General features: G+C 48.3%; 2 protein-coding genes across 2 annotated transcripts in view; both read left to right on the plus strand.

The window, feature by feature from the left end:
• The first annotated feature begins 1,994 nt into the window (after positions 1-1,994).
• On the plus strand, positions 1,995-9,409 carry LOC132521329 (carbonyl reductase [NADPH] 3). Its single transcript, XM_060150911.1, has 3 exons — positions 1,995-2,444; positions 4,271-4,378; positions 8,923-9,409. Exons 1-3 carry the CDS (start codon positions 2,156-2,158, stop codon positions 9,357-9,359), a joined length of 834 nt encoding a protein of 277 aa, XP_060006894.1. The 5' UTR covers positions 1,995-2,155; the 3' UTR covers positions 9,360-9,409.
• Positions 9,410-14,459: 5,050 nt separating this feature from the next.
• DOP1B (DOP1 leucine zipper like protein B) overlaps positions 14,460-19,810 on the plus strand; it is a 110,623-nt gene continuing 105,272 nt past the window's right edge. Inside the window, exon 1 of the mRNA XM_060150912.1 lies at positions 14,460-14,618. The gene's annotated coding sequence lies outside the window, so the exon portion shown is untranslated. The remainder of the gene's footprint in view (positions 14,619-19,810) is intronic.

Here is a 19,810-nt window from a genome sequence, read left to right on the forward strand (position 1 = left end):
ACTGGACGATGCTGGGGGGAAACTGAAAGAGGCCGATTGTGCTGTCTTGACATTTATGACCACAGGTCTCATGTGGGCCCCCAACTCTGCTGGTCAATGCTGCCTAATTCCCTAATAAATTCACTTTCCCGTTCTGCGAGATGGCTATGCCTCCCTCAAGTTTCCTAAAAGAATCCTTCTTGCTAATGACCTCAAGTCACTCATCCTTCAAAGAGAAAACAGTACCCTCAAGGAGAGCCACCCAACATCCTACAAGTACAGCCACACACGCTGATGTTTAGATGATTACTATTGTATAAAAACGTGCTTTCATCTCTCTCTCTCCCAGCTTTAAAAACTCTTTTAAAAGAGTTCAAGTCATACAAAGTATGTTCTCGACTATCACAGAATTAAGAAATCAATAACAGCAAGATATCTGGATAATCCCCAAAGAGTTGGAAGCTAAAAAATATACTTCTAAATACCCTTGGTCAAAGAAGATGTCAAAAAGTAAATTAGAAGGTATTTTAAACTGATTGAAATTGAAAACACAACATATCAGTGTTTACGGGATGCCACTAACATAGTACAGAAAGGGAAATTAATAGCCCTTAATGTCTATATTAGAAAAGAAGATCTTAAATCAATGATCTCAGCTTCCATGGTTAAAAAAAAAAAAAACCCACAACACACACCAACTAGAAAACCCAAAGTGAGGAGAGAGGAAATAAAGATTAGAATGGAAATATAATATAACCAAAAAAACAGAGAAACATATCAATGAAACCAAAAGCTTCTTCCTTAAGAAAATAAATAAGTAAATAGTTCTAACCAGAGAGATCAAGAAAAAGATATGAAAGACACAAAATACCAATATCAGGAATGAGAGAAGTGGCATCACTCTTGATATTAAAAGGATGGATAAGGGCATATAATGAACGACTTCATGTCAGAGTCAACAACTTAGGTGATATACACAAATTTTTTGAAAAACATGAATTAAGCTCACTCAAGAAGAAACAAAATACCCGAATAGCCTTATATCTTTAAAATAGAGTTCCAAATAATCTTTAGGAGAAAAAAGAAAATACTGGGTGAGCCCCAGCAGGTGCCCACCTTCCTGACCTCACCTGTTGACTTGATGGAGAAAGTGGAGTCAAGGTGACAGACACAGGCAGCTCAGCCAACCTGTGCTTGGGTAGAGCTGAGTCATAATGAGATCGTAGCTCTCCATAAATCTAAAAGTCACTAAACAAACACACTCAGATCAAATGCACTCAGATTACACTAAAGAAGGTGGGTGGGAGAGTTCTAATTGCTTGTCCACACCGTGACACACCTTTGGAGATTCATTTTCAGTTGAACTTTGTGCCACAAATTTCACTTAGAGAAAAAATGCATATGTATCCTCCTTGGACAAACCTAAAATGCACACACTTAGCACCCGTAGGAGTTGTGTAAGATGAATAAAAACATTCCGGTAAGAGGCTTCACCCACAATGAGAGTTTCATAAACATTCTCTCCCACTTGGGGGCGCACACAGCTAGGATCCCACACAGCTAGGTACCCTGCCCACACCTGTAAATCTGTTCTTGGGACCTTTTTTTCTCTCATTCCTCTCTTGAGTTTCTCTTAGGCAAGGAATGAGATCTATGTCCTGAGAAGCAGTTACCATGTCGAAATAATTTCACTGTAGTCAAGGAAAAAGCGAACATCCTCATTTTGCAGTGGATGACGGACGCACGCCCAAGAAAATTACTCAGCACTTGTTTTTCTCCTTTTGGGGTTCTCCTACAATAGTTTCTTCAATCCAACTGCAAGGAATCTCTAGACCCTATCGACCCGTCACCGTCCGCTTTTGCTTTAGAGGAACAACGTCTCGACCCCGCAAACCACAGCTTGGCTCAAGAGGCGGGATCAAAAGAGGGCGCATCGCGGGGAGGGGGCGGACCCGGGAATGGGGCGTTACGAAACCTTCAGGAACAGACGGCCCCTCCTCGGAGGGGAGGGACCGAGGACCGGAGCCTTGTTCTCTGCAAGTCACAGCGCTGGATTCTAGAACACAGTTCTTCCTGGCTTCTCTGACTGTGGCCGGGCCTCCGCAGCGCGCGTCGCCCGTGGTCCACGGCCCGGTTCGCTCTTCACCCAACGGCCTCGCGCGCCCGGCACCTGGCCATGCCGTCCTACACCCGCGTGGCGCTGGTCACCGGGGCCAACAAGGGCATCGGCTTCGCCATCGCGCGCGACCTGTGCCGGCAGTTCCCGGGGGACGTGGTGCTCACGGCGCGGGACGTGGAGCGGGGCCGGGCGGCCGTGCAGCAGCTACAGGCCGAGGGCCTGAGCCCGCGCTTCCACCAGCTGGACATCGACGACCTGCAGAGCATCCGCGCCCTGCGCGCCTTCCTGCGCAAGGAGTACGGGGGGCTCAACGTGCTGGTCAACAACGCGGGCATCGCCTTTAAGAGTAGGTGTGGGGGGCGGGAGGTCCCCGGGCGCTCCGAGGGTGCCAGACAGTGAGCCGCATACGCCCCCTACCCGCCCACTTAAGTTATGGAAGGCAGAGCCCGCCCCTCGGGATGCACTCAGCTCTCGCCTCCCACGGCTGGTTCTCGCTTCCCACGGAGTCGCGGGAGCGGTTCGTTTAGCTCAAGACCCGCCCGGGCGCCTGCCCCGCCCGCCTGCCGGCCTCTGCGGGCCCGAGCACGCAAGGGCTCAGCCCAGGACCCTCCCAGGACAGACAGCTGCTGAGGTTTGCAAGAGAATCGGTCTCCTGCGAGGGGACCACGCCCTGCTAAGCTCATCAGCTTTCTAATGCAAGAAACATTTTCTCTGCGAATGGTCTCCAAACTCACTTTGGGCTTTCTCTTTCCTTGAAAGGGCGCATTCATAGATACGAGGAGGCATCTGCTCGGGACAGGAAGTGGATCTCGGGAGCACGATTAGTGCGCACGTGCACGCGCTAGTGGACTTGAGAGAGCTTTGACGGAGCTTTTTAATGGGGAGGTTTGATAGGCTCTGGCAAAAAGGAAGCGAGCGTGGTTCCCACCCCCAGGGAAGCTATGTTTGTTATCAAACATATATAAGTGTGGTCTGAAGTAGCACCTTCCTTTGGGGCCGGGGCGCGGGGCGCGGGAGGGGGGAGATCAAGGAGATTACTTACTCTTATTATTGGAGTGAGAAAGTTATCGATCTGCCATGTGCCGCGGGTAGAAATAAACAGGGCAGCCTCACTTACAACCTAGTGGGGAAGAGAAAGCTAAGAGGCAGAGCGGAGGAAAACGAAGTATTGTGAAGCGTTAAGTCTTCATCCCCTTGGCCTTGGGCCCTCGGCAGCGCCCTGCACCTGCAACTCGGTCTGCGGGCTTTCTGGGAGCGCGGGCGGGGGCGGGGGCGACTGACAGCCCCCGGAGCCGACGGCTGGGGAATTGGTGGATAAATACCCGGCTTCCTGGAGGACACACGGAGGAACACTGACTTCAGCTGGAAGCTCTTGCCCCTCAGAGTGTGGGCTGTCGGCCAGCAGCGCCTGCCCCGCTGGACACTCGCTGGAATCGCAGAACCCCAGCCCCGCCACCACACGTGCTGCGTGATAATCTGCATTTTAACAGAATCCCAAGGTGCCTCCTATGCCCATCCAAGACTGCGAACTTTGATCACTGCTGCTCGGAGTGTGGCAGACCAGGAGCCGTGGCGTCACCTGGGAACTGGTTAGAAATGCAAATTGTGGAGCCTCACCCCGGACCTTCAGGATCCCAAACTCTGGGGGCGGGGCCCAGAAGGCTGTGTTCTAACAGGTCCCGCAGGTGCTTCCCACACACGCTCCAAGTTTGAGAACCACGGATCTCGTGGTTTAAAAATTGTTTTAAAGGTAGTTTGTTTGGGGGACTTCCCTGGTGGCGCAGTGGTTAAGAATCCACCTGCCAATGCAGGGGATGCGGGTTCGAGCCCTGGTCCGGGAAGATCCCACGTGCCATGGAGCAACTAAGCCCGTGCGCCACAACTACCGAGCCTGTGCTCTAGAGCCCCCCCGCCCCCGCCGCCGAGCCCGTGCTCCACAACAAGAGAAGCCACCGCAATGAGAAGCCCGCGCACTGAACGGAAGAGTAGCCCCTGCTCGCTGCAACTAGAGAAAGCCCTCCCGCAGCAACGAAGACCCAACGCAGCCAAAAATCAATAAATTTATTGTTTTTAAAGTTAGCTGGTTTTGTCTTTCATTAGAGATAAGATCCACTTTGTCTTATGAATTTCAGGAGGAAATGCATCACTTTGTTTCCTTCTCTTTTTTGAAAGTTGATGATCCGACACCGTTTGACATTCAAGCTGAGATGACACTGAAGACAAACTTTTTTGCCACGAGAAATGTCTGCAGCGAATTACTGCCGATAGTGAAACCTCATGGTAAGTCCAGCTTTGTGGACTGTCAGGTTGCCTCCCTTCGGCAAGGCGTGACCCACCCCCCGGGGGTGTGGCCGGGGCGGCTGTCCCCCAGGAATCACCCGGGGGTGCTATTTCTCTGTAGGGGGAAAAATAGAAAACGGCATGATTTTCTCATAGTATCTGGCCCCTCATCCGTACATTTCAGCTTTATTGAAAGCTATGTATACCCCACTCCAAGTTTGTGGAAGAATGAATTTCCTTTTCCCCCAGAACTTGTATGTTTGTATGCAGGCAGGCATGAGTGAACTTAGGCGTGTAGAGATGCATGTATGTTTAGATTCATTTGAATCTAAACCTGATTCATTTGAAGTTTATCCTCGTGTAGGAAGGAGATGGATCTAAATGTACCATTCTTCATATGGCTCCCCAGTTGTTCTCTCAACATTTATGAAAAGTTCATCTTCTCCCCCACCTCCAAAAAGAAAGATGTGTATGATACATGGTGATGCTCTTGGGTCCCAAGTCATGAAGTGAATCCTAGAAGGATAAGGTGTTTCAAGTCCCCAAAGGCCTCTTGCCTTTGAGCAACTTCAGTGAGTCTTTCTCGGTTCCCCAAGGTGGCCGGGCCTCACCCAGTTCACCTGGGGCTTGGGGAAAGTGTCTGTTCTCTCATTACTATGAATTTTCCTCTCTTCCTTTCTTCTTGCACCAACCTTTGCCAAGCTGGTTCAGAGCATCCAAAAGAAACTTTCCGTTATTAGGAAATATCTTTCCCAAAATACTTTCAAGTATTCAGTGAATAACTTCTATTACTTTTCCCACAAACATTTATTGAGCGCCTACCATAATCCAGGCATTACTCTGGTGCTGGGAATACAGTGGTGAGTATTGTGGGCAGGGACAGTCCGCCATGGAGCACAGAGTCCAGTGGGGAAAACCACTGCTGACAGACAAGCCTAGCTGTGTAAATTACAACTGTGCTGGGAGGCGGGGAGAGAAGCCTTGCTTCCCTGAGGATTTTCTTTCCCAAGAAATCAACTGTGATTCTTAGGAAGAAGAACTCTGTGATTCTTACTAGAAACGTGCTTTTCTTAATTTAACATTTTGAAGAAAGATGATCTCCAGTGCAAAAATATTTAAATTTAAAACGATGCATGGTGAGAGTCCCACCTGTCCGCCCCTCCCCATTCTCCACAGGTGATTCTTGTTACTGGTTTCTTAGTGGGATGGGATCATAGAAAGCTCACAGGTAGAGTTTCAGGTACTGGCTCATAGAAGCCTTGGGTCCAGGGGCATGGAGTTGGTGAGTGTCCAGGGTCAAGGGGATAGAATTTTTAAATGCAAATCTAAGCAAAAATAAATGTGTGTGTATGTATATATATATATATATATATATTTGCTTCCCTTTTTACAAAAAAGAAAGGACATTAAGTATAACATTTGCCACCTTGCTTTCTTCACTTACTATATGTGGGGCTCTTATTCTTTTTTACAGCTGTATAGTATTCCATTGTAGCTGTGTGTTTTACCAAGTATCATGAAATCTTCCTATGGATTTTAGAATCATAGAATTTGAAAGCTGCAAAGTATTGAAAAAAACTTACATTTTTAAAGTACATTTATGGTATCTGTCTACACCTTCACTTTATAAAGAAGGAAACTGAGCCCCAGAGAAGTGAATACAGCCAGGCAGTAGTAGAACTGGAAACAGTATCCCAGTTTCCTAACTTCACCCCTCAATCAAACCAGGATAATTAGTTCTAGTTAGGGAAGGATTATAGCACCAAATGATTGTGAACCAACCATTCTGAAAGGTAAAAGAAGTCTTTGGGGAGGGTGGGGCTCAGGGGCCAACCCAGTGCTGGTGAATCACTGTCTTTAACCAGTTTTCTGTTACAGTAATTCCCAAAGCGGGAATCTTTGGTTTGCAACACATTGAGAATAGTGGTGACTTTTCAATAAACGTCACTCTGGAGGGCAAAACGCTGAGCATCACTGCCCCTTGGTTTGTAGGGAGTCGCTTCCTCCAGATTCAAAGCTGATTTAAAAGCCACTCTTTATTTGGCTTTATAATATCACTTTAAAGAAAGTTAACCCGCTTGCTTATTGGTTCAAGATTGAGTGAATAGGTTAAGCCACTAGGGGGAGCTACTTGCCCACTCTTGCCGGAACGCAGTAGGGGTTGTTTCCGGACCGTGGAGCCACCTGGACCTCAGCCAAGACTGGTGGTGATGGTGTGGGCTGAGCCCTTTTCAGGGCTGATTGGGCCCATTTAGCTGTTGCAACTGTCACCCCTTGGCCTCTCCCCCAGGGGTGTGCCTTGAGATCCAAGAGGACGCCTCTTCCTCTTAGGAAGTTTCTTATTTCCATCGAAGGCATAGAGTAGCTCCTGTAATTTGTTTTTTCTTTTCTTTCCTCCTTTCTTTGAATTTAATTCCTTGTAGCAGCCAAGCGTTTGAATACAAAGCTGCTTAGCAAGTAATGAAGAGCATAACTTCAGCAAAGCAGAATTCCTGGCCAAAATATTGAAGTGAATCTAATCATAAAAAAAAAAAATCATGCCAATCCAAACTGGGGGAAATACTATAAAATAAAGGCTTAGAGTCTTTAAAAGATCATTGTCAACTGCTCTAGTGTAAATAGACTAAAGAGATAGGACAACTAAATGCAATCCATTTATCCCTCCAGGGTCCATGCAATCCATTGGACCCAGGATGAAAACAAACAAAAAACCTATAAAGGAAGATTATTGAGACAATTAGGGACGTTTGAATATGGACTATAGTTTAGATAATAGTGTTGTACGATGATTAATGTGATCACATTTGCGGTTATGGAAGAGAATGCCCTTCTGTGTACTACAGTGTTTTAAGGTGAAGGTTTATGGTATCTGCCCACAATTAAGAGAAAGAAAGCAAATGTGGCAAAATGTTGACAGTTGGTGAACTCAGCTGAAGGGTATATATATGGGTGTTTATTAAACCATTCTTGCAACTTCTCTGTAGGTTGCAAAGTTTTTCAAAGTTAAAAGTTGGGAAAAAGGGCACCCCGGGTGATGCAATGGTTGGGAGTCCACCTGCCGATGCAGGGGACACGGGTTCATGGCCCGGTCCGGGAAGATCCCACATGCCGCGGAGCAGCTGGGCCCATGAGCCATGGCCGCTGAGCCTGCGCGTCCGGAGCCTGTGCTCCGCAACGGGAGAGGCCACAACAGTGAGAGGCCCACGTACCGCACAAAAAAAAAAAAAAAAAAAAAAAAGTTGGGAAAGAACTATGTTATTATCAGAGAAAAACAGAGAGAAGGAAGGAAGGAAATAATATACTGAAGAGTCTTGGGTCCCTGCGGGCTATGTGAGATGCTTATGTACAAGGACAGAGTGAGGGCATCTCCGTATGGGGCTGGGCCCACAAGAATCTCGCAGCATGTACACACCCCACCAACAAATGTGTACCTGTGGTCAATGCCACTCAGAAAATGAAATAAAACCCAATTATCCTGTTGGATGCAAAGAATATGGATTCAGTATAATATGTGAGAAAATAACCCCCCAAATTTGGTGCTTTTTGATGTTGGACAGAATGTGTAAATTCACACGTTCACTGGTTTGGGGATTTCTATCAATGCTTCAAATTATTTTCTACTTTTTGGCCTTCATATTTTATTTTATGGACAGATCTGTCTCATTAGTAGCTGTGAATCATTGCTAATATGAATATTAACTCACTAATTATATTTATTTGTTAACTATGGGCTAAAAAAAGGAATGAAAATCAAAACTGGGATGGAGAATCAACCCATTCCACATGTGAAAGTATCCATCATTAAGGATAGACAAGGGTCATTGGCAAGAGATTGCTTAAACCTGATTTTGGCACTCAGGGGTACAGAGGTGGCCCCGGGATCCTAGGAAATTATCTAAGGGTGAGGGCGCTGTCCCCCGGAAAGCAAGTTCACAAGTACCTGGAAATGTGTGTGTGTGTAGGAGGGTGTGTTTTATAAAACTACCTGGTGATTCTGCTACAGACCTACCTTCTGCTCACCTAATGAATCACTGCTCTTTAGCCCCTGTTATTGACAGAAATGTGTTCTTCCTTTTGGGAGAACAAGGGACAAAAAGTTAAAACCCACTGGTGCATTCTTGAGGCATTTTTGAATACCTTTGGAGGTTTTTTTTAATGCCTTCTAGAATCTTTATTTTTTTTAAAGGGCTTAAAATGCTTGGCTATTTATTTATTTATTAGAATCTTTTTTTTCGCAGTACGCGGGCCTCTCACTGTTGTGGCCTCTCCCGTTGAGGAGCACAGGCTCCAGACGCGCAGGCTCAGCGGCCATGGCTCACGGGCCCAGCCGCTCCACAGCATGTGGGATCCTCCCGGACCGGGGCACGAACCCGTGTCCCCTGCATCGGCAGGCGGACTCTCAACGAATGCGCCACCAGGGAAGCCCTAGAATCATTTTTTAAATCAGCAGTTACACCTGCCCCATGACTCAATCATGTTTGTCAGTAGTCAACCACGATTGTTTACTTGTGACATGCTTCTATATTTTTCTTATTCTGTTTCAGGCAGAGTGGTGAATGTCAGTAGTTTACAGGGTTCCAAAGCCCTTGAAAATTGCAGCGAAGATCTGCAGGAGAAGTTCCGATGTAAGACACTCACAGAGGAAGACCTGGTGGAGCTCATGAAAAAGTTCGTGGAGGACACGAAAAATGAGGTGCATGAGAGGGAGGGCTGGCCCAACTCTGCTTATGGGGTGTCCAAACTGGGGGTCACGGTCTTATCGAGAATCCTGGCCCAGCGTCTGGATGAGAAGAGACAAGCGGACAGGATTCTGCTGAATGCATGCTGCCCCGGGTGGGTGAAGGCGGACATGGTGGGAGCTCTCAGCGCCAGGACCGTGGAGGAGGGGGCTGAGACTCCCGTCTACTTGGCCCTCCTGCCTCCAGATGCCACCGGGCCTCACGGGCAGCTAGTCCGAGACAAAGTCGTCCAAACCTGGTGAATGTCTGCTTTGGCACTTGAGGCTTAATAAATGTTTGGGGAGTGAATGAATTCTGGTGTTGTAGTCCGATTCTGTTTCTGTCCTTGCGGGGCATCGATGAGAAAGTGTCTAGTTCTGGGACTTTCCCGGTGGCGCAGTGGTTAAGAATCTGCCTGCCAATGCAGGGGACATGGCTTCGAGCCCTGGTCCAGGAAGATCCCACATGCTGCGGAGCAACTAAGCCCCTGCGCCACAACTACTGAAGCCCGCACACCTAGAGCCCGTGCTCTGCAACAAGAGAAGCCACCGCAATGAGAAGCCCGTGCACCGCAATGAAGTGTAGCCCCTGCTCACCACAACTAGAAAAAGCGCGCACACAGCAACAAAGACCCAACACAGCCCAAAATAAATAAATAAATTTATTTTTTTGAAAAAAGGAAAGTGTCTAGTTCTGGAATGGAGCTGAGCAATTTTGCTCTGCCCAAGCTCTAGCCTGAGAGGGAGATGCCCATAGTCCGGTGGTTCTCAAATATTAGAGGGCAGCCAAATCACTTGGAGGGTGTGTTAAAACATTGCCTGGAAGTAGGGCCCAAGAGTGGGCATTTCTATCAAGTTCCCAGGTGCTGCTGGTATTGGGATGGCACTTAGAGAACCACTAGCCTCCTGAGAGGTCCCAGGGCTGCAGAGCGGGTCCCAGCCACGTTCCAGGTGTCCCTTGCTGTTTCCAGGTTGTCGACTCTATAAGGATGGTGATTTATCCTGTTTCCTTAGTTCTGCAACCCTGCTTTAGATCTCATTCTGTTTTCCTACATTTGAGTACATTGAAATTGGTTCTTACACTTACGAAGTTGTGTGGCTTGAGGGACTCGGGAGAAATGTCCTTATTTTGTTGGGTTATGGTTTCTTCTGTAATAGGTTTTCCGTTTGGGTTTTGCATCCTGTGTTCTTCCCAGAACGTTTGCAAGGTTGCCCTGCCACTCTTCATCTAGTTCATGCCTGGGCAACTTTGTCCAGACCATCTCTTTGCTCTGACACATGCAGATATTTTCTCCTTAGCCTATTCTACTCCCCTGTAAGATACAGCCCAGGGTGGTTCTTCAGATGCCCCTCCCTGGGCCCCTTTTGCGGTCTCTCTGACAACAGGCAACTCCACTGCTTTCAAATGAGATTGGTTTTGCAAGCAGCTTCCTGCGTTCTGGTTATACCCTGCAGAAAAAAGACGTGGCGACCAAAGGTTCTTACAAAAGACAAGAAATATACTTGCAAAGAAAGTTTGCAAGAGAGTCAAGACTTCAGAAGGAATGGGTAGCCAAACAACAAAAATGCAACAGGGGGCTTCCCTGGTGTCGCAGTGGTTGAGAGTCCGCCTGCCGATGCAGGGGACATGGGTTTGTGCCCCGGTCTGGGGTGATCTCACATGCCGCGGAGCGGCTGGGCCCGTGAGCCATGGCCGCTGAGCCTGCGCGTCCGGAGCCTGTGCTCCGCAACGGGAGAGGCCACAACAGTGAGAGGCCCGCGTACCGCAAAAAAAAAAAAAAGATAAAGAAAAGCAGCTACAGCGTGGCCCAAAGAGAGATGGCCCCTCTTCTCACAGTGACATCCATTCCCCAGCTTCAGACCATCCCTGAGATCCTAGGTTCTAAGAGATACTCTAAGAAACTCTTGTATCCTTTAAAGAAGTTTCCCTTTTCCTTAAGCTGGTCTGAAGTGACTTACTGTTGCTTGCAACCAAAAGGAATCTAACGAACAGAAGTGCATGAAAACGTTTCATAGTATGCTGTAAAGGCAAAAATATCATGAAGTGAGAACCCATGGCATGCTAGTCCATATGTCACGCTTAATACTTTCCTGACATTGTTTTATTTTTTTTTTGCCATACGCGGGCCTCTCACTGTTGTGGCCTCTCCCGTTGCGGAGCACAGACTCCGGACACGCAGGCTCAGCAGCCATGGCTCACAGGCCCAGCCGCTCCGCGGCATATGGGATCCTCCCGGACCGGGGCACGAACCCACATCCCCTGCATCGGCAGGCGGACTCTCAACCACTGTGCCACCAGGGAAGCCCCTGACATTGTTTTACATAATTCTCACAACAGTCCTTTGAGGTAGGGATTAATATCATTTTTTCAAGTGAGGAAATAAAGGCTTGGAGAGGCTGATTAACTTATTCAAGATCACACAGCTAAGAGCCAAGAGTCAGAATTGTATCCAGGACTGTCTGACAGAAAACTTCCTTGGTGCCTAGAACTTGGTACATCCAGCTTCGCTATGACGAGTCTAAAGACCACAGGCAACTCCCCTGGTGTAAAAATTAAGGAAGATGATACATTGAATCTAAGGGATTTGTAAGCCATATGGTTATTAGATCCCCAGACCAGCCTCTGTGTGAACTTTTCCATAACGTGGATACATGAAATACGGTCTTAAAGTGGCATATTTTATTATTTATTTGGCGGTGCCACACGGCATGTGGGATCTTAGTTCCCCAACCAGGGATCGAACCTGCACCCTCTGCAGTGAAAGTGTGGAGTCCTAACTACTGGACTGCCAGGGAATTCCCTAAAGTGGCATATTTTAAATGGATTATCTCATACGTGTTTTTAGGCACCAAATGGCGCCGAGATCCCATCCACATCAGCTTCTCTGTGATATACGTTTCTAGGTTGACACCCGTGTGGGAAACCCACACACAGCATCAGCTTTAGACCTGGTCTGTAGACTTTGCCCTCACCTACTGAACTGTAACAGGATTGTGACGGTCCAAGAGCCCAAACAGTGATACAGTGGAGATCAAAGCAGGTGATAATGACGATCCTGACAAAGGTTTACTCGTTACTGCAAGTCAACCACAAAGTGGGAACAGCATCAACTTCAGAACTAGGCAAGATTTCTACAAAGATGGGTGGAGAAGAGACGGGCTTGGAGGGTCACCAGTATCTGCACACGGAAACTCAGAATGAGTTTCCCTGGGCCAATCTTCCTGATAGGTGGGCCAGCCTGACCCATTTCCTCTGATTTACAGTGCTTTCTTCACTCTCAAAAGGGGTAAAATTCTGATTTAAATTAAATCTGAAGTGCCCTAATTAGTTTGAGTATTATTATGCAAGGAACCTATGTTATTTACATGTCTTAAACAGATGAACACAGCTCAGTACATCAAGGGTGACAAGACACCTTGACCCAAGTAAACAGATCCTTGTAAGAATAAACTTTTAAATCTTAGTGCTGTACATTTACATATAATCCTGATTATAAATGGAGTTCTTTTAAGGGTTTACACTACCCTTATTTGTCAAAGTTAATTTATATTAACCTCCCACACACCTGGCATTCTTCAGAGCTAGGTGACCTAACTATAAGGGAAGTGTTTTATTTTATATAAATGCACTAGGACAAAGTTGTACATGGTGGTTTTGGCACAAACTGATTCTCTCTCCTTAATGGTGGGTATAAGCAGTTCTTTTATCTCTGTTAGTTCAATGCCATGTGCAGTGTGGCTAGGATTTGAGAAACCTAAAAAAAAAGAAACACCTGTTTGTCAACTTTGTTTTTGTAAAGATGGAGCTTATCGCATCTTCATTAGGAAATCAATTTTCATGAAATTAGTTCTTTGTCTTGCAAATGCTCAATCCTTTAGTTTTCTTCTGTTTTTACTTTAAGACCATTCCTATAATTGACCATTAGAGGATTTACATCTGGGACACTTAGTATATGCCAATTGGGTGGAGATGGAATCAGAATCAGAAGCCTGACTGGTGAGAGGTCCAGCATCCCAAACTATTAAAACATTCTTGATGTTTGGAGGGAGGTGATAGATCCCCTCGGGAATCTGATACACTCTATACTCTTTCTCCAGAAACATACATAAACCCAAAATATTCTACACAATTTCAGCGTGTTCATGGACTCCCCACTCCCACCCCCCCAAACTCTTTCATGGATGGCCTAGCATTTATGAGCCCCAAACTAGGTCTGAAAATTCCCAGGGGACAGTGAGGGGTTAAATTGTTAGAGGCTTCCATAGAAATCGCAACCTCAATCAACAGGTGCCACTGTTTTGGTTGGCTGGGAGCCTGAGCCAGTGCAATCAGGATGCTCAGGTGAAACGTGCCTGAGTCCCGTCATCAGGTGCTTCTCGCTCTGCAGCTGTCAGGCCAGGTTGGGTGCATCTGGACTGTCCAGGTCCGAAGGCTCCTGAGGATGACGGGAAGGGGTTAGAGTTTATCTGGAAACATGAATGCTCTTTAGACTTGATGTGAGGTCTCCTTTCTGAGCCAGAGCCCACATTAAGAAGCTCATTCCAGGAATTATCCACCTCACCTTCTCAGATGCCAAGGGTCGGAAGAGTGCGGCCTGTGGGGCCGGCGCACCTTACCAGGGTCCCCAAACCTCCAGCGGCCCGAGCGTGTACAGAAGGGTTCATTTAGCTTCCTCCCCGAGAGTTTGGGTGTAGTCCCAATGGCCAAGTGCCATGGAGCCCACCTTTCTCGGGTCCATCGGTTCTCCTTGTCTGTAACTCCAAACCTCTCTTTGGGCCGGCTGATTCACTGACCGACGTCCCCTTCCATTTGGGTGTGTCGGGGGAAGGCCCAGATGAGAGGCGGAGCCAAACCTCCCCCCAACCTGTGCGATGTCTCCCCAGAAGCAGACCCGCGGCGAGGGCAGGAGCTAGTTGTTCTCGCTGAGAGCGACGCCCGCCGCCGGGAAGCTGCGGGAGACTTGAGGTGGGAGCCCTGCGCTCTGGAGTCCGCGTTCAGGACCCGCCCCCGCGCGCTGAGGACCCGCCCCCGGGACCCACCCCGCCAGCCGAGGTACCGCCTCCTGGTCCCGCCCCGCAAGCCAAGGGCCCGTCTTCCGGGCCCTGCCCCGAGCGTCGAGGACACTCCCCGGCCTCTGCCCCACTCACCGAGCGCTCTCCCTTAGCCACGCCCCCCACGCGCCGAGGGCCCGCCTCTCCGCCCTGCCTCGCCCCGTCCGCAGAGAAGCCCCACCTTTGGCCGCGCCCCTATAAGCCAAGGGCCCGCCTCCCGGCCCAGCCCTTCTAGGCTCCTCCCCACGCACCGAGGGCCCGCCCTTGTCCCCGCCCCCAAGCGTCTAAGATCCGTCCCCCCGGCCCGCCCAGTGTCCTGGAGCCGCGGCCGCTGCGGCCCCGGAGCTGCGCTTCCTCCGCCGTTCCGGCTGCCGGCCGCGCCGCAGCTGCCGATCGTTTAACCCTTGGCGTCCAGCTCAGCTCCTCCGCGCCTCCCGTGGGCGCGCCCGCTGAGAAAGGCCGCCGCCGCCGGTAAGTCAGGCCGGAGCCTTCGGCCGCCAGGCGAAGCTGAGGGAGCCGGGGCGTCTCCTCTTGCGGGTCCGTGAGCGGCAGGTGCTTCCTCTCCGGGTGCACAGGGTTCGGGCGGCGCCTTGGAGGCGGGCCTGGTGTGCAGGTGGCTCCCCGGAGCGCGGCCGGGGCCCGCCGGCGCTCACTGCTGCAGTGCGGGGGCGGCCCTAGCGAGGCCGCTAGTGGGCGTGGGCTCCGGCCCCGGCCCCGCAAGGGACAGCCCGGGAGGCTAAGCGGGGTCCCCTCCCGGTTCCCCCGGCTCCCCGCAGCGAAGGAAGAGCGGCCGGGCCCGGCGTGGCCTCTCGTCCGGCAGGTAGAGGTCAGGTGGGTCACGGCCCGGCCGCCCCTCACCGCGGCCGGCGGATGCCGAAGCCGCGGCTTTGTTTGCTCGAGGTCCTGGTCGGGGAGCAGGGCTAGGGATCGAGACCTTTATAAGTTGAAGGCTTTCCTGTTAAGGGAAGACCCCCCAAGTCTTCCCGACTGTCGGCAGGAGAAGGGATCCCAGCCGTAGTGCGCGCTCAGCCGCCTGCCCCTCCGTCTTGCAGGATTGCCAGCTGCTGCCTTCCTGGATGGTCTTTTACCAACTCAGTGCCGCTGCTTATGGAGTCTGTTACCCTCAGGTGTTTCCCTAACCTGGGACAGCTGCCCTACACTTGGGAGAATCTTTGCAGCATATTTTGGTAAGGCAGTGGAGGCGCTCCTCTCCCCCCAAGGCTTTCTCCCATTATGTGTCTTACATTTTTGCCACCTCAATTTAATTACCACTCTGAAAGACCCGATTCAAAATCATGTGCCCTACTTGATTAAACCACTTGCAGATGAGTGTTTCTGTGCTGTGACTGAGGATAACACTGGTAAGTGTTCTGGCTCATGGGAGGGTGACTCTGACACTTTTCACTCACCTATGTTTTCATTTAACGCAGAAACGGTCCTTCGTGTAAACATCTTTAATACTAACTTCTTTTGGATCTAGACAGGTGATTTTTCACTCAAACTTGTTTTCCTAAGAAATTAAGAATGGTTAAGGTGAGAGATCCCCAGCTGACATTTTCCATTTTCTGGCGGATTCATCTGGTCTGATACGCCTGTTTGTACGACTACTCCTTTGGGTGTAATTGTTAGGAGGCTGTAGAACTCTATCAGTCTTACTGAGCTATTGAATCTCTCACAGAATAGGTATCCAGAGTAGATTGCAAAAACATTGTCAAAAGAGGTCTATAAGGGCTGCGCTATTAATTTTACCTGTAGCTTAATGTAGTCGAGGCTCTGTGGCACCTGGCTGGCCTGAGCTGGAATCCTAATTCTGCCAGTTGCTTGCTATGTGACCCCAGCAATTTTCTGGAGTGCCTGATTCCCAGTATCCTCATCTGGAGGCTGATAATACCCATCTCTTAGGACTCTTGTGTGTTGCATGAGAGAAATACATGCAGAAATGATGGATTTGTCAAGCCCCCCCCAGAAGACTCGCTTACTAGCATAGTATCAAGTGCCCCATATTTTGAAATAAAAGAGCTTGCATATTTCCAAACTTCTCACCAGTGCTGTTAGTTACATTGAATCATACTTTCTTCTTATAGCCAACCATAACATTGAACTGCTCCAGTTACCTGCTCTTACCTGGCTGACGCCTTCCTAACCGTGAGCAGTGGTACCCCTCTGCCACCTCCCCTCCTAAACACATGTTATCGCTGACAAGGCTCTCTTCCTGCTAACAAGTGCCCACACCTGTGGACTTTGAGGACGTCTCTGCTGGTAGCTGAGCTTCCTCTGCCCTTCTTGCCAGCATCACTCTGTTACATCAGCCCACCCTCCATCACTGTGCCGCATTAAATTGAAATTACATGTTTAGGTATTTCCTCTTTTATTAGGCTCTGAACTGTGAGAGTAGAACCCTGCCTTGTTCATGTTTCTTTCTCCAGTGCGTAGACACCTAATACAGTGAACAGACTGCATGGAGTATTGCAGTGGTTCAGAGACACGGGATTTCAGACCTGTACATTTCCTGGAATTAAAAAAAAAAAAACTTATGGACTGTAGGGATGTACTAATGTCTTATCTTTTTACTTGGCAAAACAAACTACATCTCTCCTTACCATCCTTGATATTTTCAAAAAGTATGAAGGCTGTTATTTCAGAAAAAGGGGCAGGCCTTTCCAAGAATGAGCAGGCGATCTTACTGTGTGCCTATGCATAGCACAGTATATTTTTGCAGAGAGGCCCAGCATGTGCAAAGGCTCTGTGGTAGAATGAGTTGTCTTAGGACAAGCAGAGTGCCTTGAGGAGAGTCAGGTGGAGACTTGTAGGCCACAGAGTGGGGTTGGGGGAGTGTGGACTTACTGTAGGCTTAATGGGAAGAGTTTAAACATGGTGGGGAAGTGCTTTATGTTTTAAGAGGACTTGGAGTGCTGTGTGAAAGTACACTGGAGAGGGGCAAGAGTGAAGGAGAACCCTTAGGAAGCTTCTGTAGCAGGCTTGCAGGAGAAAGGTGGCTTGCACAGTGGAGAGTCCACGGGTATTTTGGAAGAAGAGCCAACGGGACTTGGGTTGAATGTGACAGGTGAAGAGAAGGAAGAGTCCAGGACGATGTTGAAGTTCCCATAGATGGCGGGGCCACTTTCTGAGGAAAAGAAGACTGGAGAAGGAGCAGGTTGAGCAGATAGAATCAAGAGTAGAGGGTTTTTTAAACACGGAAGCAACTTAAATGTCCACTGACGGATGAATGTATAAAGAAGATATGGTGTATATACATGCAATGGAATATTACGCAGCCATAGAAAAGAGTGAAATAATGCCATTTTTAGCAACATGGATGGACCTAGAGATTATCATACTAAGTGAAGTAAGTCAGAAAGAGACAAATACTATATGATATCACTTCTATGTGGAACCTAAAATATGACACAAATGAACTTATCTACGAAACAGAAACAGACTCACAGACATAGAGATCAGACTTGTGGTTGCCAAGGGGGAGGGGAGGTAGGGGAGGGATGGGGTGGGAGTTTGGGATTAGCAGATGCAAACTATTATATATAGAATGGATAAACAATAAGGTCCTACTGTATAACACCGGGATCTATATTCCATATCCTGTAATAAACTATATTGGAAAAGAAGAAACAAAGAGGGTTTTTCAAAAACAGTGTTATTGAGGTATAATTTACAGACCATAAAATTCATTCATTGAAATATACTGTTCAGTGATTTTTAGTAAATTTACAGAGGTGTGCAAACATCACCATAATCTAATTTTAGCACATTTCCATTACCCCCCAAAAGAACCCTTGTGCCCATTTGCAGATACTCCCCTGTTCGTACTCCCCACCCTAGGCAACCACTGTCTAATCTACTTGCATCTCTACAGATTGGCCTATTCTGGGCATTTCATATAGATGGAATCATACAATATGTGGCCTTTTATGACTGGCTTCTTCCACTAAGCTTGTAATTTCCAGGTTCATCCACCCCGTCACATGTTTCAGGACTCTGTTCCTTCTCATTGCTGAATAGCGTGCCATCGTGTAGCTAGACCACGTTTTGTTGACGGACACTCGAGTGTCTAGTTTGGGATGCACCTGGCTTGAGACACGCGTGCCATATCCGGGTGGAGAAGTCAGGGAAACACTTGCATGAATTTGGGCCTTGGAGGGGGAGGTTCGGGAGGTTGTAAATCTGTGGGTCATGAGCATGAAGATGGTATTTGTTAGTTAAAGGAATGGAGAGATCATTGAGGGTGGAGAGAGAGAGAAGGCCCAAGCTTGGTGCCTGGAAATGCCAACATTTGGCAGGCGTGTAGAGGAGGATGGGCCTGCAGAGAAGGTACAGCAGAGATGTCGGTGGGCCAGAGGAGTGTGGGCAGACAGGAGGCTGTTTGGAGAAGGAGGAAGTGGCCTGCTGCACCGTCCTCCTGAGAGGTGAATGAGGAAACAGGGTCCACTGACGCTGGCAACTTGAAAGTTGTGTTGGCCTTAAGAAGACCGCAATGGGCCCAGAGCAATCGGAAAGTGAAGTAGAGGATATCATGGGAGTCTTACAACCTCACTGTGGCCAATAAATGAAAGATTGAGGGTTAAACATCACGTTGTCCCTGCAGTTCAGTTTCTTCCGTCTGCGATATCTGGCTTTTTATTTGACTGACTACATGCAGCTCGGTTAGCCAACTAACTCCAGCTCAGGGGATTTAATCATGTCACCATTGCTCCGTGTTTCTCTCTCCTTTCAGACCACGTCCTAGTGAGATATTACTTAGGTTCATAAATCAAACAGGATTGTGTTTGGTTGTGAGTAACAGAAAACTTGATTGAACGGCGGCTTAAACAAATTAGCTCTTATGTGCAGAAAACAGTAAGTCCAGGGGCAGAGTGTCCAGGGTTGGTATGGGACCTTCTTAAAGCCATCTGGGGCCTCAACTGCTCTGTCCTTCCACTTATGCAGGGAAGTCGTGCCTTAAAGATGGCTCTTTCCTCGTGGTTGCAAGATGTGGCTTCAGCTCCAGCATCAAACCTTTGTTTCGGGCAGAAAGAAGGGGAAAGGTGGAGGACAACACGCCAGAAGAGTCCCCCACCAGTAGTTCTATTTGTCCAGCACTGTCATACGGCCACCTAGCTGTAAGGGAGGCTGGGAACTATAGTGCCGCCCTGAGCAAAATGAGGGTTCTCTTAGTGTGGAAAAGGGGGCAAGGAATTTGGTGTGGGTGCCTGCCACACTTTAAATAGATCTTAATCAGATGAAGACTAGAGAAGGGAGGCAAGTGGAAACCCTAAGGCATCACTTTTGAGAAAACATTGGAGTATGGAGCTTGGCGACAAGTCTAGAGAACGATTCGACATTTCCACGCCTTGTGGAGTGCTTTTCAGAGCTGTAACTTGTTTGAATAGACTGATGGCTTGACCTTCAGATTTTTTTTTTTTAAATGAAGGAGTAAAAACAAAACTTAAGCGTGTATTTCTATATGTTATAATGTATAAATGGTGGATGTTTTCAAAAAGGCAAATCTGCAGCATCTCATGTTTCCTTTTGTCACATTGGGGATGAGAAGAAAAGGAAATGGTTGCTGTTGGCATCGGGCTCAGGTAGTCGACGTCTCAGGCTTTGCAGTAGCTGCAGTGGTTCATATATAATGAATGCATCTATCCACAGGAAAAAAAAAAAAAGAA

The sequence above is a fragment of the Lagenorhynchus albirostris genome, chromosome 5, assembly GCF_949774975.1.
Source record: "Lagenorhynchus albirostris chromosome 5, mLagAlb1.1, whole genome shotgun sequence".
Taxonomy (NCBI): domain Eukaryota; kingdom Metazoa; phylum Chordata; class Mammalia; order Artiodactyla; family Delphinidae; genus Lagenorhynchus; species Lagenorhynchus albirostris.

Coding starts and splice junctions, on each gene's coding strand:
- LOC132521329 (XM_060150911.1), top strand. CDS start 2,156: ATGCCGTCCTACACCCGCGTGGCGCTGGTCACCGGGGCCAACAAGGGC. Junction 2,445..4,270: donor CGCGGGCATCGCCTTTAAGA/GTAGGTGTGGGG, acceptor CTTTTTTGAAAG/TTGATGATCCGACACCGTTT. Junction 4,379..8,922: donor GCCGATAGTGAAACCTCATG/GTAAGTCCAGCT, acceptor ATTCTGTTTCAG/GCAGAGTGGTGAATGTCAGT.